Source organism: Taudactylus pleione, unplaced genomic scaffold, assembly GCF_031769625.1.
Source record: "Taudactylus pleione unplaced genomic scaffold, aTauple2 ptg000179l, whole genome shotgun sequence".
Taxonomy (NCBI): domain Eukaryota; kingdom Metazoa; phylum Chordata; class Amphibia; order Anura; family Myobatrachidae; genus Taudactylus; species Taudactylus pleione.
Genome location: NW_028284581.1, coordinates 14258766 through 14283806, shown reverse-complemented (window position 1 = coordinate 14283806; position 25041 = coordinate 14258766). Strand labels below are relative to the sequence as shown.

At 44.0% G+C, this 25041-nt stretch overlaps 1 protein-coding gene across 3 annotated transcripts; it reads left to right on the top strand.

Moving 5' to 3' along the window:
• Nucleotides 1–5158: 5158 nt before the first annotated feature.
• Nucleotides 5159–22749, top strand: ADNP2 (ADNP homeobox 2). Of its 3 annotated transcripts, none has more exons than XM_088475883.1 (4): nucleotides 5345–5475; nucleotides 9780–9897; nucleotides 14532–14621; nucleotides 19010–22749. In XM_088475883.1, exons 1-4 carry the CDS (start codon nucleotides 5345–5347, stop codon nucleotides 21788–21790), a joined length of 3120 nt encoding a protein of 1039 aa, XP_088332009.1. In that variant the 3' UTR covers nucleotides 21791–22749. The 3 variants fall into 3 exon arrangements, with proteins under 3 accessions (XP_088332008.1, XP_088332009.1, XP_088332010.1); XM_088475884.1 differs by lacking the exon at nucleotides 5345–5475 and adding an exon at nucleotides 5481–5575; XM_088475882.1 differs by lacking the exon at nucleotides 14532–14621 and having other exon boundaries at nucleotides 5159–5575.
• Nucleotides 22750–25041: the final 2292 nt, after the last annotated feature.

Below are 25041 nucleotides of genomic sequence, written 5' to 3'. Positions count from 1 at the left end.
TAGTGGTCCCCCTTATGCAGGCCCCCAGTAGCGATCCCCCTTATGCAGTGCCCCATGTAGTGGTCCCCCCTATGCAGTGCCCCAGTGGAGCCCCTAATACAGTGCCCCCAGTAGTGGTTCCCCTTATGCAGGCCCCCAGTAGTGATCCCCCCTATCCAGTGCCCCCTGTAGTGATCCCCCCTATCCAGTGCTCCTTATACAGTGCCCCCTGTAGTGGTCTAGTGCAGTGCCCCTTGTGCCCCCAGTAGTAAGCCCCTTATATAGTGCCCCCCAGTAGTAGTCCCACCTATGCAGTGCCCTAGTGGCCACCCCTATGCAGTGCCCCTTATATAGGGCCCCCAATAGTAGTCCCCCCCATGCAGTGCCCCAAGTAGTGGTTTCCCGATGTAGTGCCCTTTATATAGTGCCCCCAGTAGTTGTCCCCCCCTATGCAGTGCCCCCAGTAGTGGTCCCACGATGCAGTGCTCCCAGTAGTAGTCTCCCCCCAGTAGCGGTCCCCCTCCGATGCAGTGCCCCCAGTAGTAGCCCCCCAGAAGTAGTCCCCAGTAGAGATCCCCCCGATGCAGTGCCCCCAGTAGTAGTCCCCTCCAGTAGTGGTCCCCCCGATGCAGTGCCCCAATTAGTAACACCCCCAGTAGAGGTCCCCCCCTCGATGCAGAGCCCCCAGTAGTGCAGACAAACACACGGGTAAGAAAACCCCACTTACCTGAATCCTCGATCTGGCTGTTGCTCCCGCCGCCGTCCGCACAGCAGTCCTCCTAGGCTCTCCCATCATCCACTGCAGGAGTTGGAAGGCAGAGCTCATGACTGAGCTCCAGCTGTCTGAGTCTCATTGGCTGCTGAAACACACACATCGCCACCGCACTGGCGGCGATGTGTGTGTAAATGTGTAGTGCGACCACACTCACTGCGGTCTGCTCTACACAGGCTAACTAGGACATGCCGATACCGTGGCAGCCCCACCCCCACCCCGCCGGTCCCAAGGAGCCTGGGGCAGGAGCCCCAGCGGCCCTGCTCTAGTTAGTTACGCCACTGACCACAACCCCACAGACATACCCTATTAGGAGCTGCAATAATCAATAGTATTAAAACACTATACTAGCTATACTCATTCCAGTCCGTCTGAAACATTGTGTAATATTGCTATACATGTAGCCCACAAATGCTGGACAGCTTTATACTTACACTGTAACCAGAGCTGGTCCTAGCCAAATGAGTGCCCTAGGCAAGAATTTGGCTGCTGCCCCCCTCCCCTATGTGGGATCCTGAAAGGGGTGTGGCATCACGGAAGGGGGCATGGTATCACTGTGCCCTGCTCCCCTTCCCCAATAGTACAGTGCTCACATTCCATGCAACCTCATTCCCCCCTTATGTCTCTCCAGCCCCAGCCCAGCATCTTCTTTCTTGTGTAAATAAAACATTTATAATAAAACATGATGCTTCTTTTGTCTTTGCTAGGGCACTCCTTTTCAGGTCCTTGATGTTCCTCTCTCTGTGTCAGGCTCGTCTTCAGCCGTCTGCCATTACAGAGCCTCCTGCTATCTTCTCTCATTAGTGCAGCACTCCTGACATTCTATAGGGCCCATTCTCCCTTTACAGCACAGCACCCCAGGTTTTCCTCACTGCACAGCACCCCTGTCTCCTCACTGCACAGCACCCCTCATCCATCACAGCAATTCTCACCCCTCACTGCATAGCAACCCTCACCCATCACAGCACAGCACCCCTCTCCCAGCACAGATCACAGCATAGCACCCCTTTCCCAGCATAGCACTCCTCATCCAGCACAGATCACACCACAGCACCCATCACAGCAACTTTAACCAAGCACGGTTCACAGCACAGCACCCATCACCCAGCACAGCACCCCTGACAAGGAACCACTCTCCCAGCACAGCACCCCTTATCCAGCAGAGCGCCCCTAGCCTCTATAATTATGCACCCCTTTCCCAGCACAGTCAGCACCCCTGCCTCATTAATTATCCACCCACCCCTTTCCCAGCACAGCACCCCTCAGTCATCCAGCACCCCTGGCCAAACTAACCTATCTATGCACCCAGCACCCCGGCCCTTTCCAGCACGGTCAACACCCCAGTCACAAGCAGCCCGTCTCAATCAGTCTTGTCAGATCCAGGCTCGAGCATCACCCCTATTGCCCCCTCTCCCAGATGAGAGCTCAGCTTCAGATTATCAGATAATTTAGTTAAGAGACAGAGAGGTAGTGACTCACACTCTCGTCCTGGGAGTGGGACCAACAGTGACTGTCCCTGCAGTAGCCACTGCTTCTTTCTCTGCTGGCCTGACAGTGGCCACTGGGCGGCGGTGGAACATGGAGGTGGAGCCATTATCTCTGCAAAGGCCCGTGGGAGAAGCTGCTGCTGCTGGGCATGCGCAGCATGCCCTCCCACGGCCATCTTACTTGTAGCAGAATTAGATTCTGCGCATGCAGAGCTGAGCTGCAATCGCGGTAGCCAGCGGCAGTGGCAGTTAGATAGATGGTGGTCACCGACGCCCTCACAGCTTTTGGGGCTGGCTCTGTGAATAGGTAGTTGGTAAGCACTGTAGCCAGCGCCATCACAGCTGAGCTCTGGAGATGCCCCTGAGGCAGCCACAAATGCCCTAGGCATTTCCCTAAAATGTCTATGCCTAGGGCCGGCTCTGGCTGCAACTTAGATTTGAGTTTGGATACACTCCTCTCATATCTACATTTTCACATGCATATGGTTTCACTAAAGGTATAAAGTTACTTTTTTTTTTTAACTGTTTTGCATTGACCCCAACTCAGAATCAACCCCTTTATGTGCAATTGAACAATGGACAAACGTAGATATTAATAGATTTTTTTTCACAGCAAAATGTACGTTTGAATGTGGTCATTATTTAATATCACCATTTGCTAGCTTTATAAGGCAATAGATGGTGTTTGATTTATGAAGAAGCTGTAATAAATGGGATCGGTATCTAACACCGCCGGACCCAAGCCCGGCGGATGAAATCCCCACACTGGAAGGCCGGCACATGAAGATCCCGACTAGGGTAAGTAAGTACCCTAACCCTCCCTTAGTGGTGCCTAACCCTAACCTCCCCCCAGGGGAGAAACCTAACCCCCTCCTCCCCGCACCCTAACCCTCCCAGGGGGTGCCTAACCCTAAACCCCCCTTCCCCTAGTCTAACCCTAAACCTCCCGGGGGGTGTCTAACCCTAAGTTCCCCCGGGAGTCCCTAAACCTAACCCTCCCCCGCAGCTAAGAGCTCCCTACGCCCGGCTTACCTAAGTTCGGTATGCTGGGCGTCAGGATTTTGGCGTGGGGCTAATGATAGGCATCTGTATTTAGACGCCTATCATTAGTCCCATGCCGGACTTTCACTGTCGGGATTTCGCCGGTCGGCATTTCCATCGCCGGCTTCCTGGTTACATCCCTAATATACATCATTATTTGCTTTTCAATGTCAATGTTCCCCTTAAAGTAGTAGAGAGCAAAAGAAAATTACAAATGGTTTCATGACTTCGACCTCTGTCCTTTCAAAATCTTTCCAAATATTGAGAGTGATTTTTCAGGGAAATGTAAAAATGATGAATATTTAGCTTAACAATTTCTTTAGACTGTATTATACTTCAAGATTTTCCAGTGCAAAGATTCTGACTTGTATTGTGTCTCATTCTCATGGATTGTAGTTTGGGGTTCTAAAACAGGATTGTGGTAAAGTGCAGTGTTTAGCAACAAATTGTACATATTATTGTACTTTTGTAATAGAGGGTGTTACAGCATAGTTATATTCTGTGTCAGGGGTCATTGCAATAAACTAAAATAATGTAGTGATTCCATAACACTGTATAATGCTATTGCAAGCATTTCTACTTATCAAAAGATAATATTATAGTATACAATTTACAGTTATTTTAAACTAAAGTAGCAATTTCCGTCACTGGAATGTAAATGCAAACATAATATATTGCTAAATGGTATATATACAGTATGCAAACATATTTCATGTCATCCCGATACTTTCTACTTAACTATTTGCAAGCAGTTCTCATGTGCAAGATTTAGAATACATTTAGGTTAGAATGCTATAATGTTACCTTTTGCTGTTACAGGTTTTAAACATGTTTCCAGTTAAATGTTTTAGGTGTTTCAAGGCAATGTAGTGTTACAGAATGTCTTGTAGTTTTATGGATTGCATTTTTTTTATTTGTAATTAAAATGAAGTGTAGATAACCTAATGTATTAAGTGTTAGATGACCAGGCAACATCAATAAAACCACTCCAACTTATAAAATTAATAAAACAATAAAAACAGCAACATTATGCAACATCAGTCTACTATTTGTTAGAATTTCTCTCAGCCGCTGGCAACCCATAGTGCTTTGCAATACAATGAGTGCACCAGATCATGGCGGCTTTTAAAACTAAATTGAATCAGTGGAATATATATATATAAGCTCTAATTTGGCCAGGCACTCAGGATGAAATAAACAGCAGCGGGGTTCCTTCCTCCGCAAATGTATACTCCAAGGTTCCCAATAAAAAGAACAAGGCGGCACTCCCAGTAATAGGTGAAAAATCAAAGATTCTGTATTCCAATAATGTGACATCAACGTTTCAAAGTCCATAGGCTTTTTCAGCAGGATCAGTCACAACCATAGTGCAGTGAAGCAAATATATATATATACACCCACACACATACACACTGAAGAATAGTACATTAACCCAACTGAGATTAATATATTCTTTAAATGACAGGAACATGAAAGTAAAGTTTTTTGCTCACTCTCCCAAATTGTGTTCTTCAGTTATTGTGCCATTAATTTCACAGGTGTTCCATTTTGCTCCTCAGACAGTTACATGCATTCCCATTAGTTGGTAATATATTCTAAAAAACTCAAAGTGGTTCCCTCCAATAATGGAAAAAAATAATAAAAAGACGTCCATAGCTTCATTTCTCTATTGGCTGTCTGACTGAGGGCGGGGTTTACTGTACCACCCATAACATTTGCATAGAAGGGGCAGGGTTTGTATGTAAATCACGTGACTCTGGATGTCATAATGACGTCACGATATCCCGCCCATTTGCGACGTCAGACTTTTCAATAGGAAAGCAACGCGAGATTTTAAAAGCTGAGCAGCAGCTTACTCTCCTCATACTGGGCACAGAGCAGCAGCAGTGGAGGGGGCCGGTTATTTTAGGGAGCAATTTAAACTCTTTTGACCCCCTCAAACTTAATGAAGCCCCTGATAGTCATTACACAACAGCCATACTGTGACTGATAGGGAACCCTAAGTCCCCCCAAAACAATGAGAAGGGGGCGTGGCCTGATTGGACACTTAGTGCATGCAAATTGCATGGGCCCTGACGTCACTTCCTACCTATATACCCAGCCGCCATTTTCTGGCGGTGAGAGAGTCGGGGGAAGGTTCGTCGGTGACGGGAGAGGAGCGGACACAGTTCCCCGGCCAGCACGCCCACCCACACGGTAACTCTTACCCAGGAAGGCGGGGGGCGGGAAGAGCGGCGGCTGATCCCTACGGGAGGCGGGTCCTGTGCCGGTGCCCCAGTGAGCGGAACGCTGCCGGGTAAGTGCACCACGTGCGGCCATTGTGTGCGCTGCGCCGCCGCCGCCCTGCGGCTCCCGGGGATAACGAGTAGCAGCAGTCCCGGCTCTGGCGGAGACTCCTCCCCCCGCTCTCTGATGGGGGCGCCATATTTCTGGAGCAGACACCGGGGCAAGTCCCCAGCTCGGGGCGCCTGCTGCCTCCTGTGCTGCTGCCCCATAGGGAGGGGACAGTGCCGCCTGCACCGAGGAGGCAGAGTGTTCCCAGCGCCGTCTCTCCGCTGCCGCCCGCCTACTGAGCCGCTCTGTCCCTTCACACTGCCCGAGTCAGTGCCCCTCCTCATCCCCGCTGCGGGAGCCTCAGGCTGGCTGTGGTGCTGCAGCCTATGGGAGCTCTCTGCCGAGCCGGAGCCTGGCTGCTGCCGCTGCATTACACGTAGTATTGTGCAGGGGACAGAGCCCGCCAAGCGCTGGCAGTCAGTGTGCGGGGCAGCAGCTCCCTGACACCATCCTGCCTCCTCCTCACCACCTTACTGTATATATGTGTCATGTGGCCCCCAGCGCTGTATGCTGCTGAGGTTCTCATCACTGACTCATCTGCAGGGTACTTATCATTTAAGGATCTATCAGATGTTTAGTTTTAATGGACATAAATGCCTGTTTGGGTAATTCCTAATGTAGGCTCCCAATCTGTGTCCCACACGTGTGCATGTAGTTACTACACTTGAAAAGTCAATGAATTCCCCACTGCGGTGACCTGATGGCATGGAGTCGTAATATCATTAATATCTAATGACACAAGTATCCATTTTTTATTTGGATTACCCTTCGAAAAGAGCAATACTGTACTGCATATACACTGGGTGATTTCAGGATAACACTCCTGTGTGCGTTTTTATCGTATTAGTCTTATAATTTGCCAACTGGCTAATGGTTATATCTATTCACACAGGTTGTGTTTTTTTTTAAACATTTTTCAGATGTGCCCTAAATGTTCTGGAAAGTCTTGCTTAAAAATATATACAAGAGATGTAGATTTTGACTTGCATTAAATAAGATGACATGGGGGATGTTGATTCAACCCCAACCTTTTAGTTATTAAAAAAGTAATGCTGGATATACACTGGCTGACATATCATTCGTATAGCCATCAAACGGTATAGTGCCCTGGCCATCGACCAGTGTGTATGCCTGATATATCTGTGAACGACACAGTTCTCAGAGATATCTTGTTTGCCGTGCAGTGTGGCAGATGCGATATATCATGCACATCTGCCTTTGTGTACAGACAACGACCGACCCATTTGCTGGCTGCAGGAACTGAAGACAATTGTCACTACTGGTTCCTATGGCCAAACATGGTCAGTTGTTAGTTTGTGCGCACACCTGCATACAGGGATGGCTGATCGGTCTGCCAAGTGTGTACCCGGCCTTAAGGCTCCCATACATCTTGCGTTCCTGGGATGCCAGGTTGGAGAATCAGTGAAATTCAACATGTTGGATTTTACAGATTTGCCGATCACTATCAAAATATTGTGATTCGCAAATCTGTGAAATTTCACAGATCCTCCGACTGATCGTGGAACATTGATGGCCGACGGTCAGTATTTCCAACCGGCTGATCGCTTTTTACGATCCCATCGCAGGATCGCGAGACCTGTCGGTAGATAGATGGGGGCCTTAACTTATTTACTTAAATTTATTTTTTATAGAACACTTTGGGCGGTATTCAATTGTTATAGTGCGCCCAATCTCCTGTCTAAAGTGACTGGAGATTGCGGGGCGCTATTCTATTGTTGCGGTTTTTCGTTCTGATCTGCGCCCAAAGTAGGTTGGGTTTAGCCGTGTAAAACAACTACCCCTGACCAAAGTGCTGGGTGCGATCGCAAAAAAGCGATGTTTGGGCGTCCAAACATGTAACTTTTTGCCCATTTCAGCTCGCACCCACCTGGGGCTGAGAGCTGAAATGGTGGGCCGGAAGCTGAACGCGCCCGACTGGAGAAACAATTGAATAGCTCCTGTCGGACGTGTACAGGGGCGCAACAATAGAATACCGCCCTAGATATTCTAACGCAAATGGGTTTTCCCTTTAGTTACACTTGTTAACTACTTTAGCAGCTATAAACCGCTCTTAACCATGAGTAGTTGTCACGTGTTAGTTTCCAATTTAATAACTGAACAGTAACAACTAAATCATTGTATGCCCTAATGCCACACGTTAGGAGGAGAATGCTGCCTTTTTACCATCTAAGCCAAAAACTTACATTGAAGTTGAGTGGAATGTATAGTAACACAATATAGTTCCAATTTGTGCCTCAGTGCTGGACGCTCTGACCAGAGCGCTCGCTCTGAATCAGGGCCCTCCTACCTCATTTTGGAGCGGCCTCATGGATGCTCGCATAGTGAGCGGCCATGATGATGGTCGCGATGGTCAAGACCATCGCGACCATCGGGCTTGCGACGAGACCCTGCGGTAGGGTCTCGCTGCTGCAAGCCCTGGAATGATTTTGGCTCGATCAGAGCCAAAAGCATTCCCACTGACATCACTAGTGATGTCAGTGGGGCCGGCCCCATGGGAACGCCTACGTCTGGCACCCACGCCCCCGGCACGCCCACCAAAGGGGGCGTGCTGTCACTCACCAGCGACAGCACGCCCCCTTTGGTGCGAGACCCCGAGCGACGGATTCACCGTCGCTCGCCGGGTCTCGCGCATGCGCACGAAGGAGCTCCCTCCGTCGTGCGTATGCGCAATTAGGCACCATCGACCCGCTTGCGAGCATCCAGCGCTCGCGAGCGGGTCAGAATCAGGCCCTCAGTTCTTGTATAAAACAAGTAGCTCGTATATAATGATTAATGCTCTTATAGTAGAAGTACACTCAGTTATTAAACATTTAACAAAACTGAAAATTGTACTCCCGCCCTTTTTCATGGATTATCATATTTGGGTGGATATTGTTTCATTTATTTTATGACCTTGATGAGGTTTAGCTGTAGTGCTTTAATATGTTGTACAAGTATCTTATCCAATTCAATATGTATACGGCTTTGGCAATCCTAAAAATATATGACAACACCTCTGTACCACCTTTTCTCTTTTACGCCTGCTTGTTTCCTTCTCCTTTTGCCTTTATTTCTGTTCTTTCATCCTATTCTTTGTACCTCTCCATCCCCTTTTTCTTTCCTCCTACATCTCTACCTTAATTTCTGTTCACACTCCATCCCGCTCATCCTCTGAATGCCACCTTGACTCCACTCTGGTTACCACCTCTTATGCCCATCTCCAAGATTTCTCCTGCTAAGACTTCCTCTGTAACTCGCCAGCTCAGACTTTCTCGTCAAAACACACCTGTTCAATAAAGCCTACTATCCTTCTACTTACATCTCTTTTCTGCCTTTATCCCCAGTTCACCCCCCTATCTGCTTGTAAGGTCTCACGAGCAGGGCCTTCCTTCCTCATGTTCATCCCTAGAAATATCTTTGTTTCCAGTACTCCTTGTCTTCTAGACCCTTTCAGCAACTGTACTTGCACTTCTCTGGTCACATTCTTGTTGAGTATTGTACTGCCCTGTGAGTCAAAACCACTTGCCTGTCATTTTTTACATTGGGGCAATTCAACTGCCTCACTCTCGGAACTTAGTCGGGAGATGCAGGTCAGCATGCCTTAAATCGCTCTGCGAGCTGAAATTCTTTAGTCGGACTTAACAACGCGGTCAGTTGAATAGCTCTGGGAACCCCTTCCTGGCGTTATTCACATTGCGCTCAATTGAAATGCCCCCATTGAGTTGCCAAACTGTTGTCACTTGTACATATCATACCTATTTGTTGGTTTATTACTGTGTTGTACAATGATATTTCCTCTTAATTTACTGTACCATCTATAAGTCAGTTTGCTATTTTGTATATTTAGTTTATGGTGCTACAGAAAAATATAAGATAATACTAAGGGCGGGAGATCGCGGGGCGATATTAAATCGATTAAGATATCGCACCCAAAGTGGTCTAGTTTAGCCACGTAAAGCGTGCTGGGTGCGATCGTCCAGCACGTTTTGAACAACAGCAAATAATTGAATAGCTCCGTCGGGCGTGAGGGGTAATGGGGGGGGGGGGCATAATTCTTCTGTCTTCACCTCTAATTTCCTCCTCCCTCATTTTGATGATAAATGCAGTGTTTTAAGTACATGATGACTCTACTTGTCCTTCATTATAATGTTTAATTTCTTTTTCAGCACTGCCAAAATGTTTCAATCACCTGTTAATAATCTGGATAAAATAAGAAGGGCACGGAAACGGGTGAAACAGTTGCTACTGCAAATTGGTTTAGAAACTTGCAGAGATGCAGTCGAGGTAAGCATTTTTTAGGAAGACCTAAGAATCTGTATATGTTTGTTTTGCTCATTAATTGAATTTGAAGGGGAAAACTCACCTTGCAACTTAATTCCACCTAAGATCCATACATTAATAAAAGACCATAATTAATAATTGAGGAAATGCAATGTTTTAATAGAATGTCAAACCGCTTCTAGAATAGAGCTTGGTTTTAAACAAAAATGTTATTCTCTACAAATCACATAACATATGTTTGTATATTTTAAGTTTAATGGACTTAAATAGTTCTAATTGATGCATATGTTGATACACATAAGTCATGTACAATTGTAAAGGCAAACGGAATATGCTGGCGCTATATAAGTAAAGGTTAATAATATGTACATAACCCAATCTTGCTGTGCAGACTGGGATCACCATATACCCATGGAAACATGTTTACAGTAATATAGGGCTCTTTCTTCTCTGCATATAAATCTACTTCATATTGGTTAGTAATTTTCCCTTGATTTGCGTGCGTCTGGTGTTTGCCAGATCATGTGATAGAGCTGAGGTGTGTTGGCTCATGTCCAAATGTTCTGATTTGTCTTGATTTAAAATAAATGTAGTTCTTATTTTTTACAAAATGCAGCTTGTTTAAATTGTTGGCTTAGTTTTGTATGTTTCCGGTGGGCAGGGCTGTTTTCATATCTTATGTATGTTATTTGATCACACACAACCTTAAGATCTGAAATATGTAAAAGTGATCAGTCTGCTTCATCTGATTGGTTAAGCAATTCTAACTTTAAATTGATGCCAAATTTTAGCTATTGCCACTCATCTGCAATTTTGTCCATTTTCTCTTTCTATATTCAGATTTATTTTGGTATTGGATTTAGATTCAAAGATAAAGACAGACAAAATATGCAGCTAGTATCAAAAACGGCTAAATCTGAGCTTAAACTCGAATGCACTTGAAAATTGGTTTTACACGTTCCCAGAGTTTACTACATAGATTCCACATTTTAGAATGCTAGAAGCTTATTTTAGACTTATATTGTGGCTGTAGTTTTAAGAGAGAAGTTTCAATCCATGTGTAATGTATCCAGTTTCTCATCTGCACAGTCTAGTCTACAAGCTGCACCACTTGTGTAATGATAGATGTCAGTTCTATTCACTATTGTACCATTTCTGTGCTGTACAGAAGAGAACATTAATTGAAGACTAAACACATCTAATGGAGAACTCTTTGTAAAATGTATGATATTGCAATAACTTCACTTCTAAAATAGTAAAACCAGAGTTCCTGGCACTGTTGTGCTTTGGGAAACACGTCTGCTGGAACGTGCAGTTCTGGAACTCATGTTCTGTGTTTTAGTTGCTTGTCCAGTCAGCTGTGTCAACAAACTAATGGGGTAGATGTACTAAGCCTTGGAGAGACAAAGTGCCAACCAATTAGCACCTAAATCATATTACAGTTTGTTTAATCTCTCTCCATGCTTAGTACATATACCCCTATGTCTTCTAGAGTTCACTTCCTATGTCCAGACTCATGGGACCGCAGCACCTACATTGGGTGATTCAACGCGATTTGAAAAGCACTGGGAAGGAGATCCCGGAGCTATTCAATTCAGCACGCTGTTATCCCCGACTAAGGATTTCTTCTTCTCTTCCATTCTAGGGTGCGAGCAAAAATCAGACAAAACTTCAGGCGCAATGCTATTTTCTGCCCTTAGTGCTGTGGAAACAGCATCGTGCTGGGCAGTTTAGTCGGAGAATGCCGTTTCTCGCAACTAAACACCATGTTAAAGGCGCGAGAACCGCCATTTGACAAAACACAGCACTGAATTGAATAGCTCCGGGAGCTCCTGGCCGGCGCTATTCCATTTGTGTTGAATTGAATCATGTCCAATGATTAGTTAGTTCTGTGCATGCTAATATACTGCTGTCATGGCCTAAGTAGAGATGTTTTGCTAAGGAAACAATTTATTATAGTTCTTTAAAGCACCGTTTGATCATTCGAAGTTGTTACTTTGTTTCCTGATCTGCACTTGCTCATTGAAAGCGATTTGCCATGCCAATAGTAGTAATTTTACCATTTTACTTGCCCTATTGTAGCCTATATGGGCTTTTATTGTGCATATTGATGTGGTGTATGCTGCTACTGTAGCGATGTGGAAAAAAATTCTGATGCTATTTCCTTTTATATTCTACGGAAAAGTGTTTATAGTATGCTGTATGTATGCTTTTGATAGTCTGGATAATTTGAGATGTCTTTTGTGAATTGGGAAAATAGTACTGTACAAAATTATCCTACTGGTGAGGTTCATTTGTATTGGGCTGTTTAAGATGAGACCTTGGCTCGTATCGTTAAAACAGAAAGTTTGTGGAAGTGGAGCAAGCAGTCATTTAAGTTGAACAAAACTGGTGTACATCAGAGTCTAAATGTAAGCCCTAGATAGTGCCTTCACTTGGAGTGGCACGCCAACCACACAATTTCCCTATAAAACACTATGGGCGGAATTCAATTGTTTCAACCCCACTTCAGGCCCGACTGAGCTTTTCAATTGTTGCTCCTGTCGGGTGCGATCAGTTGCCGGTGCCGGCATTTAAGCTTGCACCCCCCGGTTGTGCGAGCTGAAATGCACAAACAGTGACTGCACTTTTCTAGAGAGCACCCAGCACTTTGGCCGGGTGTAGCTGTTTTACGTGGCTAAACTTGACCTCTTTAGGCACGATCGATATGAAGATCGGCATCAATTTAATAGTGCCCTGCGATATCCCGTCACTTTAGATGCGAGATCGGGCACTGTAAAACAATTGAATACCGCCTTATGTAGACAATCACTTCCCATTTGCCTCTCCTGGAAACCTCTACCAGAGTTTCCATAAAGGAGGAAGCAGACTCAGGGAAGCTCTCTGGACTCTGTGCACAGTTGAATTCCCCCCTTAAGGGGGGGTATCAACTACCAGATCTGAAAACGACTGCATGATTATGACATTGTAATCGTGCATTCTTTTGTCAGTTGTGTGATGAGCCTGCACTGAACGAGCAGACGTTCAGTGCAGGGTCATCAATCATCTGGAAACATGCTGAACCTGATGATATCGTCAGGTTGACTAGCATGTTGGAGGGATCATAGATGTCTAAACTACCAACAGGCACGCGCATCGCTGGTCGTTTTAGACATTTTTGCAATAGATTTGTAAACTATTTATGAACGATTGAACGATCAAACAATCGTTATCGTTCATAAAAATCTCTAAGTGGATAACCCCCTTAAGACAATGTTCCACTGTGATGCCCGGCAGCACATCGAAATCCATTTGGCCAGATGCGTTAGTGCCAATATTGCTAGTTTCCCCTGGCACCTCTATGGGGAGCGAGAAAGACCTTGTGATGCAGATGGGTGCAGTGTTCCTTTTTCTGATATTGCATCAGATCGTAGAATTGTGTTACAGTATGCGTTACATTTTTAAGTTTAGCTGGAATGCCATACTCTCCTAACACAAAATAAGTTGGTGAGGGGAGAAAGTGGGAATAAAACAAAAATCAAACCATACACCATTTATGTCTGACCTATTAGTGAGCATAAGCTCTAATGTACATATTAGTTATCCCTATAAACATTAGAATTAATAGATTTCTAGGAATAGATTTGTGGGGTTCCACTAATTATGGGTCAAAACCATGACTAGGTGCAGTTTTTTTTTTTTTTTTCAAAAATGATCAGTAGGTACAACCAGTCAGCTTGGATGCCATATTCCCATAGCACCATCATATTTGAAAATTTTGACAAACTGTGCTCCCTACCCCTCTTTAAATATTAAATTGTGACACGTGCCCCCTGCTGAACATCTACACGAATAGGCGCCCGATGGAGCAACTGAATTACTGCTCCGTTCGGATGCCTAAAGCTGCGGGGGGTCACATTCCTTCTCGCAGCCTGCTGAGGTGCTAGAAGACATTTCTAAAGTCCCGCCCTAGCCTCCTCTTTAGTCTGGTTTTGCCTTGCATAGTGAGGCTTGTGGGCGTGGTAAATGCTAATGGACACCCAAACTGAGACGCAATTGCACCGTCTGACACTTATTCGCATAGACACCAAGCAGGGGACGCACACCACAATTGAATTGCCCCCTAGGTGTAACTAGGCACATGTTGACAGGCACCACCTGCACCCTGTTCCCTGTACTATGTGAAAGGGAGGAGCTTACTGTGGTGTTCTCCTGTTTGACATGCATTGGAGTTTGGCATTAGATTCAAGTAGTGCTACATTTACATATTTTATATTTGCACGTAGCATAGCACAATTCATAGCACAGCTTATTATCCACTGATGAGAAACTGACATTGTGGAATGTCTCATTGTGCTTCGCCATGTCAAACTGTCACCACTAGAGAGAAATTCGTGAGTCGCTTGAAGGGGGGGGGGGGGGGGGAGGGTTGTTTACAGATTTCCTATCCCATTTAAAAGGTACTAAGCAGGAATAGAATAACCTACATGATAAAATGGGGGGGTTGAAAAGCTTTGACTAGACTACCTGTTGCTAGGTTATTTGCTAGTGTCTTGTTAGCATTGCATGGGCTTTATTTGGAGGCTTAGTTAAGTTTGCAAGAGTGTTAATTAAATACATTAAGTATCAAAACGTATATTCTTTTGTTTGTTTTTTAGGAAATCAACCCTTATAATCCAGGAGACACACATTTTTCCAGTACATCATGGGAGGATGTCTCGCTTTGGGAAGCTAATGGACGCAGAAATGTATGTCTAACACTAGTGGTTGGCAAATAGAGTAGAACAGATTTTTAACACTATCCTAGTCCTTCACAGAGGCACAGATGATGATTAAACTGCTTGTTCCAGGTTTCTGTTACTATCATTTTTTTTATATGGAGGAAATGGATTTAGTTTTTTGTGCACTGAATTTAGCTTTGTTTGTGGAATAGTCGAAATTTTTGTTTTTAAAATAGTACATTTGAAAAAAAAAAAAAGGTACCACTGGTATGTACATATTTTCTTTTTATGCTTTTCCCTCCTAAAGAAAAAGTAGATTATATTTTTATTTATTTTTCCTTACAAGCAACTCTAAAACTCTTAATTTGCATGTTGCAAATCTAATTAGCATACTGACATTTAATCCTGGTGATTGAAATGCAAAATTAATAGGAAAAATTGTAAGTTGTCAAAACTTCCAAGAGTCTCATTCAGCTAATATCCTCCCTTGATGTCACTGCCTTGTGTAATTTCATTTAAATAACCTTTTACTACTGTCTAGTACTTTGAGAAGAAAACACAATACTGCTTTTGTTTTATCCCATCATGATTAAACCCATGAATAAAGTGTTACATGCCATAACATCCATTGTTTAATCACTGGTGCTGTAGTTAAATTAAGTCTTACTAACACACTAGTGGTTAATTGAAGATGAAAGAAATCCTGTGTTTCTGGCCTGAGTCCTGGAATAGGTGATTTCAGTCCTGAATTGTAGTGTGTTGCCTTTCATTTGCCAGAAGGTGAACATAGCTCGAGGTAAAATAGTATAATAGGTCCTTATGAAAAATGTAATGACTGTTCTCTCAGTACTTTTATTAAACTTTCAACAAATTTAAAAGTAGACCAATTACAATGTTTCAGGTATATTAGTATCATCTTACTCCACATTTCTGACCACTTTTTTTTTTTTTCCATAAGGCATACATTAGGGGTGATTCAATTTAACGGGAGTTGATTAGTGCCGGGAGGGAGCTCCCGGTGCTATTCAATTCAATTAGTCCGACTAATGATTTCTACTCGCACCCTCCTGAGGGTGTAAGGAGAAATCGGACTAAAGGCCGCAAGGTATTTTTTCAGTTTATCGCAGTGCTAATAGTCTTTAGCGCCAGCACTTTAGTCGAAAAATGGCATCCTCGATACTAAACACAAAGGTTATGTCGCGAGAACCGGAATTCTCTGACTTGACAGCTTCTAGTCGGACTAAACAGCGCGCTGAATTGAATAGCTCCAGAAGCTCCCTCCCGCTGCTATTCAACTCCCGCTGAATTGAATTTCTGGAAAAAATACCAAAGACAGATTAAAAGTTTTATGCGGTACATAATCTCGAGGAAATGTGGGATCTAGCATTCGAGATGCTTTGCACTTTAAGTTTCCCAGTTAGAGATTTTTAGCCTAAAAGTAATACTAAATTCCAAGCGTTTTATCCCTCGCTGCCCCAGTCATTGCTCCAAAATGTTGTTGCAGTGTTCTCTGTCACTGTAAGATGAGCCAATTAATGGTTTATTTTTTTATTTTTTTGTATGTGACATTATACAGTGTTTTTTGCTGTTTTCTGTGTTTGAGCTTTAATACTGAACTTTTACTAGAAAATGCTGAATTGCAACATGCGTCTATGCCTCAAACTAGTTTGCAGCATATTTTAGACTTCACCACCCTGTTATATGTAAGAAGCTCTTTACCATGGAAAATGCATTATTTTGGAATATGAAGACAAAGTAGCATTTGTAAAGTTTTGACAATGTACATCACTAGTGCATTCATTGCATAATTTATATTTCTATAACTATTAATACAGCAGGACAGAAATAGTGTCTATAAGAAATGGGTCCCAGATAGTCAAAATTAAATTGTGCATCTTTAGGAATATATTTTACCCAAGTAAAGTGTTATGTGATTGTGGCAGACATGTATTGATTTACTACAGGTGTGCCCTCATACTTCGTGCCTTAATACGCCAAGCAGCGTGACTTGCCTAGCGTGAGCCTCCAGGTCCTGTGCTACTCTGCTAGTGCCGGGCATCTTAATTTGATATGTGACAGTTGTATATTTGTGTGCACCTGAGTCTATATGAACCACAATGGAACTGTGGCCTCTACATTGTAGCACTTCGTATACAGATTCAGAGACAATTGCACACATATATACAAGTGTTGCATATGAAATTGATCAGTACCATCTGCTGGTGCGTCTTTGTCGCATCTCAGTGACACATTTTTGGCGCAAAAAAGATGTCCGATGGCAGCAGAGTCTTGCGCGCCAAGAGGGGCTTTTTAGCACGACTACAGCAAAGATGTATAAGGACACATCTATCTGTATATTATGCCTTACACACCCGCTTCTAGCGTTCCCGCTAGGTTGTTTTAGCGGGGCGCGGCGCCCTGCCCTCCTCCTGGAGGGCAAAAAGCTCCCTGCCGTCCAGGAGGAGGGCAAAAAGCGCCCTGCCCTCACAGCCTGCGGGTGCCGTTCTCACCCGCGGGATGCAGTGTCCCGCGGGTGGAGAAACATGCGGTGTCCCGGTCATCTATTCTCCCTTTCTGCAGCGCTTGGGGGCTGCCCGGCGTGTCCGTAAGCGCCGGGCACGCCCCCAAGTATGACGAAAAGGGGACGTGTCTTATAGACACGCCCCCTTTTCATGACCGCGCCTTCGGCGCGCGCATACGGTTGCCCTCTCTAGCTCCGGCGCCCTGCCTGCCGCCGGAGCTAGAGTGAACACTACACTTCAGCTGAATCATTGTCTTTAATAGAGGTACTACTCAATCCACTGAACGTGCTTTAGAAAAATTAATTACTAGTTTTACCTGCATCCTTGCTGCTAAATTAGTATAATTCATGCCACCTATAGCTCTTCTGTAGAGTTTTGATGGGCTGTAGTTGTACTAAATGCTCTAGATTCAGCTCTCCGCTTCTGAGGGAGAAATTCAATTGAATGCGTATTTGAGGAGCTGTTCAATTGGGCGCGTTGTAAATGTGACTAGAGGATTTATGCTCACATCCTCCTGAGCTGCAAGCAGAAACCAGACTTAACTAGTGCTGCGATACTAGTTGCGGGCTTACCGCATGCGCTAACAGCATTGAGCCCTGCCCTTAAGTCGGAAAATGCAGTATACCGTGAGTAAGCCCTGGGCGTTAATTGCAGTAAATTGCATACCCCAACTAAAGTGCCGGACACGATGCGGGCACTCGTCCTCGGAGCGCAGCAAAATTGTGTTTAATGAATTTCCATCTGATATGGGGTACCCTACTTCCTCTAAATGGGGTTCCTGTTTGGCTTAAGAAAAGGCTGTTTACAGTGGACATCCTTTGTAAAATGTATTGATGATTAATTTTAATCAAATTGCAATTTGGCTGCCCAAATGTTACAGGAACCTGTGTTTCAAATCACTATCACTTTTAATTATAAACCTTATGGTGACAAATTCTGCTTTATATTAAATGGCTTAAACTCCATAGTGTACATAAAATAAAGCTGGACGACCTTCTCTTCTGATTGATGGGATAGGTATTGAACCTAATGACATATATTACTATTATGTGTGTGCTATAGAAGGAGCACTACACTGTTTTATGGTACTAGACTTGCTCATCCTATTTAGAAAATTAGATTTTCAGCTATTCACATTTAATATATTAATTACATTTAGAACAAGTGGTATAGTTGGGAAAAGATGACAGATTAGATATGTATACTGGAAATTTCCAGTATCTGAAAACATGCTGTCTAAATTTAATGTTACTAACTTACAGATATATTTCATATTTATTAATGTCAACTGTTGCTATGTGCCAGCAATTAACCACTGTATTCTCAATTTCCTCCAATTATCAATAAAGACAGCAACCTTAAGGTGCCCATACGGATCGTGCTGTCACCGCCGGCATTCATGCGGTCCCCGCAGACTGCACGATATGCCGGCTTCCCCCTCCATCTGAATGGGCTCGTACATTGCACCCCAGATCGGATGGTTTTGCAGGAAGATCTGGGGATGCGATGTACGACCCTGTGGGAGCGCGCAGAACGATATCTGGTACGATATCGTGCCCATACACAGCACGATATAGCACCTATATCCTGCCGTGTATGGGGGCCTTTAGGCACAGCTGGCAATGTTACTGGAAAGGGCTGTGTGTGTGCAACAACTGGCTAGAATGTGTCCAATTACAGATGTGGGCTAGTGCAAATAACCACAGTTCTCAGTTTTCTTTTCCATTTTATTTTAAAGTGCTAATATTTTTTCCTGTGAGTTCTTATTCTAATTTGCTTATTGTGCAATTGTTTATTATGCAGGATAAAATAATGGTAAGCGAATTGTGATGTTTATTGTGTAATCTTGTCTAGGATGAGAACTAACTGTCTTTGTTTTTACTTTCTTTTTAGGGTTACAGATCAAAGCAGTATTGCTGTAGTCTCTGCAAATTTTCAACCAAGCTGCTTTCTTCATTCAAAAGCCACCTGCAACGTTATCATGAAGATGAGAAGGACCAGGAGCTCATGTCAGCTTGCCCAAGTTGCCCATTCACTTCACAAACAAAGAATGTGATAAAACACATGCGAATATTTCACTCTAGCGTTCGTAAAGTTCCATCCTCTGCTATGAAAGAGAGTCCAAATATGGTTAAAACCATCAGATTTTCTTGTGTAAAATGTGCCTTTACGGACACACTGTATTACAGTATGAAAAGGCATGTTCTTATGACCCATCATCAAAGTGAACTAGAAAATTATTTTGGGGAGAAATCTGAAGAGGAACTCAGAAGCTCTGCTGCATTAAAAATCATTCAAGATAGTAGGTATTTTTGTAAAAAATGCCATTGTGTAACTAGTACTCCTGATGCATTGATTTACCATATTTTGACAGCTGACAAACACAGAGACCTGGAACAGAAGTTGAGAACTGGCATTTCTGATATGAGTCGTCCACACGTTAGAAGACCATACAAAAGAACGCTAGCTCCTACTGCAGCGCCTTTACTTAAACAGCCAGTATTGTCAAAGTCTACACCTGTGGCTCCACCACCCAGTCAAGAAGTAAAGGTTGTTTCACTTCCACAGAATGGTCCTAATCTGCCTTCGTTGGGGGCATCCAATGCTCTTGTACCAAATATAGTAACATCAATATCTTCTGTCTCAGATCCTGTTGGAAGTTTAATAAATAAAACCTCTACTGCAGTTGCCACTACTACTACTCAAGTTGGATTTGTTACCTCTTCCCTTTCTCAAAACCAGAGCTTTACCATTCAGGCTTCTCTTCCTCAGTCTGTCTTCCTGACGCCAAGATTTCCTCTGAACCAGTCTGTCACTGCAACAGTGCTCCCTCCAGGGTGCAATATGGGTGGACAGATTATCCATGGTGCTCAATCTGGCGTGGGACCTGCAGTTTTGTCTATGAACCAAACATTATCGGGAGGACTGCTTCGTATGAATCAGTCGACAGTTCTTACTTGTCCACAGTCTTTACAATCTAATGTAATAAATGTGAATCGGACGATGCAACCTACTGTCTTTCCTGTGAATCAGCAACTAAAACCTAACAATCTTGCAATTGGTCAAAACACTTTTCTTACAACCCCCGTACTTAGACAGCTAATTCCAACAGGAAAGCAAGTAAATGGCATACCCACATACACCCTTGTAACATTGCCTGTTACCCCTTGTGCTATACCTACTGTTAATGCACCAAAAGTGCCTGTTCAGCTATCTCAACCTGATAAAGTGGTTAAGGTTTCAACCTCTCCAGCCAGTGCACCATCTCCACCAGTAGTCCAACTGGCAAAAACCACATCACAACAGACTCAAAATTTCACTCTTACTCTTTCTCAATGCCCTATTGCTGCACCAAGCATTTTAGACAAGGAGGCAAAGCAATGGAAAACATGTCCGGTTTGCAATGAACTCTTCCCTTCAAATGTCTATGAGGTTCACATGCAGATTGCTCATATAAAACCAGAAACTGGTCCTAGTAAGAAAATAGAGACCCCCACAAACAATGAAAAACCAAAAGAAGCTGTAGTCATAGCTGCACAAGCATCATTTTTGAAAGTGCTGAAAGGAAAATCCATCAGATGTGCCACTTGTAAGATGTTCCCACAAGAGGAAGAGGTGTTAAAACACTTGCTGATGCACGGTATGATATGTCTGTACTGCAAAGCCGTCTTTCATGAACTGAGAAACTTTGTCTATCACATGAAAATCCTACATGTAGGCAAAAAGACAGTGCATCCAGATTTTGTCAAGAAAGGAATAACAATATCAAGGGATGCTAACGGTGATGTACTTTTCCCTCATTTTGACCTCACCATGTGCGTGTCCAGAGAAGAGCTTGGGGATAAAGAAATGCACCTTGCTGTAGTTGCTGGAGTCAATGCGAACAATGCTACTTCTATTTATATTAAAATACAACATACAGCGGATTCAAGTAGCACAGACGAAAAGCAATCTAAATGTCGCTTTTGCAATTGTGTTTTATCCAAATCTGAGGTATACGAGACACATTTAAAAGAGAGGCACCATATCATGCCCACCGTGCATACCATCCTGAAGACTCCGGCTTTTAAGTGCATCCATTGCTGTGGTGTCTATACTGGTAGCATGACTCTGTCAGCAATTGCAGTGCATCTTCTGCGTTGTCGCAATGCACCAAAAGATAGTACTTCTGGAGTGGAGTTTACTCCTGAAAATAATGCTGTGCCTAAAGGGCAGCCGAGGGGCGGAATGCATGATTATGCAAAAACAAAACTAGGTTTTACTGCAGATACTCAGGCTACCTCAAGTGAGACAAAACCTGGAGACCAATCGCCAGTGCCTTCTAAAAGGAGGAGGATCGAAGGCAAACCTGATTATTCAGAGGTGCCCGTTACAGAATTGTCTCTTGATCTCCTTGTGTTAATTCCAGATGCTTCTGCAACTGCATCTCAAGAATCTAAAAAGGAGTTTTTGTTTGAGTATTTCCACAAAAAACCCTACCCCAGCAAGAAGGAAATAGAATTGCTGTCTACTGTACTGGAAATGTGGAAGAGTGATGTTGCTTCATTTTTTGGTACAAGACGATATATATGCATGAAGTTTCTCCGAAGTCACAAACAGCAAGTATTGCTTGGGTTTAAAATGGATGAACTTAAAAAAGTGAAGCATGATGTGGAATTGCAAGAAGACTATTAAATATCCAACTAGATTACCAATTTCTTAATCAATATATATTTTTACTCTTCTTCCTCCATTCCCTTCAACAAAGCCATGACTTTGCAGCACGACATGCACCTGCGTAGTGTTCCATATGGGTTTTATAACCTCATTTAGGAAGTCTAAGAGAATGAGGGAAAAAAAAAACTGGCAAACACATAAAAATTAAGTTCACTTTGGTCTTTTCCTATTGCAGTGCTCACATTTCCAGTCTGGTAGGTCTTTTCTTTTAAGCTGTCCGTCTTTGCCGGAACACTACTTTACCTGAATAGTTTGTATTCATTCTTGTTTTCTGGTTTTGTAAGTGTATATGGACATGTGCATTTGTTTTGACACATAGTTACGTTACATTTCTGTTTGACGTTTATCACAAATTGTTTGGTAAGATGTGTTTGATGCAGGTCAGCTGTCAGAACGATTACTTTTAACAGGCAGTCTTATTAAGTAGTCAGACCTCTGCATAGAGATTTTGATTTCCCCATCCTGTCCACCCCTGAATGTTAGGCAGAGTTTGGAAGGTCTATGGCTGTTTTCACGTAAATATATCAGGGTTAAGAAAACTGTATTCTTGGGATGCAGTGTGTATCTTACAGATTCTTTGGTGTACACTTTATGTATAATTTTGGCTTTGTTGTACAGAACAGTCCCTTGAGAATCTGTGTATTTAAATTTGCTATTTTGCTTTTTGTAATTTAGGTGCAATGTACAGACCTTTTTAAAACAATGGGCTGCTCTTAAGATGCGTAATTGCTTGTATCAAAGTTTTACATATATCTGTCTTTCCTCTGATAGTTGTGAATGTTAAAATACATGTCCACGGCGCTGTCTTAGAGCAGCTAAACAAATGGCATTATATAATTCATCTTCACACTTGTGGAGCACGATTTATGTATCATTCTGGGTGTAGTTAACAATACTGCGCCCCCCCCCCCCCCCCCCCCCCCAGTATGGAAATTACAGTTCAGTTTTTAATGTGTGATACAGAACACTTTTATATACATATATAAATATTCTATAATTTATTAGTAACTTTGGGAAATCAGGACCCCTAGTTGTAGAAAGTGTGTATGTAAAGTGCCAGTTAGGCTAATTCATTTCTACTTGTATTATGTCTAGTACAAATAATATGTTACTCTTGCCAATTTGGACTTGCTTTTGTTTAAAATAAACTTTTAAAACATTTAAGTGTACAATGTCTTCTCTTGACAACTTAGCACTATTCATAAGGTGACCAGGTATTTATTGCAGTCATTAATGATGTCATTAGAGTTAAGGGACTCTTATGAGCGGAAAACCTTCTGCCTAGAAGATAGACACCCATATAGTGGCTGTTGTGTTACATCACAATATGCTGTGCACTCACTGCACACCTTATATTCTTACAGCAAATATTTCTCTTTCATCCACTAGGGGACACTGGAGGTGCTTACGCTGGGGTATAGAGGCGTGGATAACTGGAGCTGGCACTTTAAAATAATCTAGAAGTGTGAAGCTCCTCCCCCTCTATGCCCCATCAGCCCCCAGTTTAGAAAATGTGCCTACTAGGAGCTGATCACATTATGCTGTGCTCCAGCAACACATCTATTTTATTTATTTAAAGCATCTTTTACAGTCCAGTAGGTACCCTTCGCCACCTATCTAAAAGGTGGGGTCCGGGTACCTGGCGCCCTGGTGTTTTAGCAAACACCAGGAAGGAGTGCACGGGGCTCATTACAAGAGCTTCTGGCAGCTCCTTATCGCCACAGCTAAGTCTTCACACAAGAAGAGAAGACTGCTGACCTGCCAGAGAGAGACTACAGGGGACACGCAGTGAGTAACAAGCTGCGCATCCCCCAGCTCCTGTCCCGCTGCCCGGCGCTGACACAGCATGCTGCGCTGTTAGGTGTGCATAGCGCAGTTAAACAGCGCTACACCTGTGCAAGGGAAGCACGCTGTCGGTGCTGCCCTGTTCTGAGGGAAGCTGTGTGTACACAGCGCTACACACGCCCTGCTGATACACGCGGCTCCCTGCTTCTTCCCTCTCCCAGCTGATACACGCGGCTCCCTGCTTCTTCCCTCTCCCCGCTGATACACGCGGGTAGCACGGAGGGGAGGGGGGGATGGGCCACATAGCCATAATGGAGCCCTTAGTGCATGAAGAAGGGGGGCGGAGCCTAAGCAGCGCGGGCTGTCTCTCCACTATACCTGGCAAGCGGGTGTAGATAACAGCGTGGCTGCCGTTTGTTAACTGTTTCATGCCAACATCTCTCCCTTATCCAGGAAGTGTGCAGCAGAACTGAAGGCTGGATTCTTTTGCTCCCATTCCTGGCTACAAAGCTACAAGTTAAGCACAGAAGGCTCTGGTACAGAGGCTGTGCATAATACACTGGGGGTGCAGGGAATCTCATCTGTGGGAAGGGAGTGGGGTGTATCTCCTCCTCTGTGTCCCAAGCCAGCCTTCTGTTTTTCTTTACTTCTGTTATACTCTGTCCCTCTGTGTGTGGTGACTGTGTGTATCCATGTCAAACAGAACAAAGGCATCTCAAAAGATATTTGTTTGTTCTAGGTGTAACAACAAACTAACCAAGCCGCATGCTGCTGGGTCCACGTTATGTGATGCTTGTATAGCAATTGATCCACCTGTGGCTAATACTGCCTCACCTGCGCCTCCATGGGCCGCTGACACGGTAGGAGTAATGACGAATTTAACGTCTGAGTTAGCTGAGGCATGTAAGTCTCAGCCTCCCTGGGTTGCTGGGCTAACCAAGTCTCTTGACACCCTGGTACAGGTTTTGGGTACAGCTGTGTCCGCACCCGCCACTTTCTTACAAGGACCGACACAAAAGCGTCCTTTATCGACTGTTCTCCAGTCAGAAGAGTCTGACGAGGAATTCCTCGCTGAGGAAGGGGAATTGTAGGAAGCGTTACAGGACGATACCCCTCTAGAGTTAGAGTCCACCTCTCCCGGGGTGGAATCTCTAATTTTGGCGGTCAGAAAAATCCTTAAATTATCTGAAGATGTTATTTCTGCATTCCAGGAGTGTGAATTATTTCATGAACAACCAAAGAGCTCGGCGGTTTTTCCGTTCTCACTGCATCTTCAATAGCAGCTCTCAGTGGCCTGGAAACAACCGGATAAACTGTTCCAAATTCTGCGCCGGTTTCCTTCTAGCTACCCTTTTCCATCATCCATGATGGAAAAGTGGGGAACGCTCCCTCCAGTTGATGCGTCCATCTCCCGTCTCTCTTAA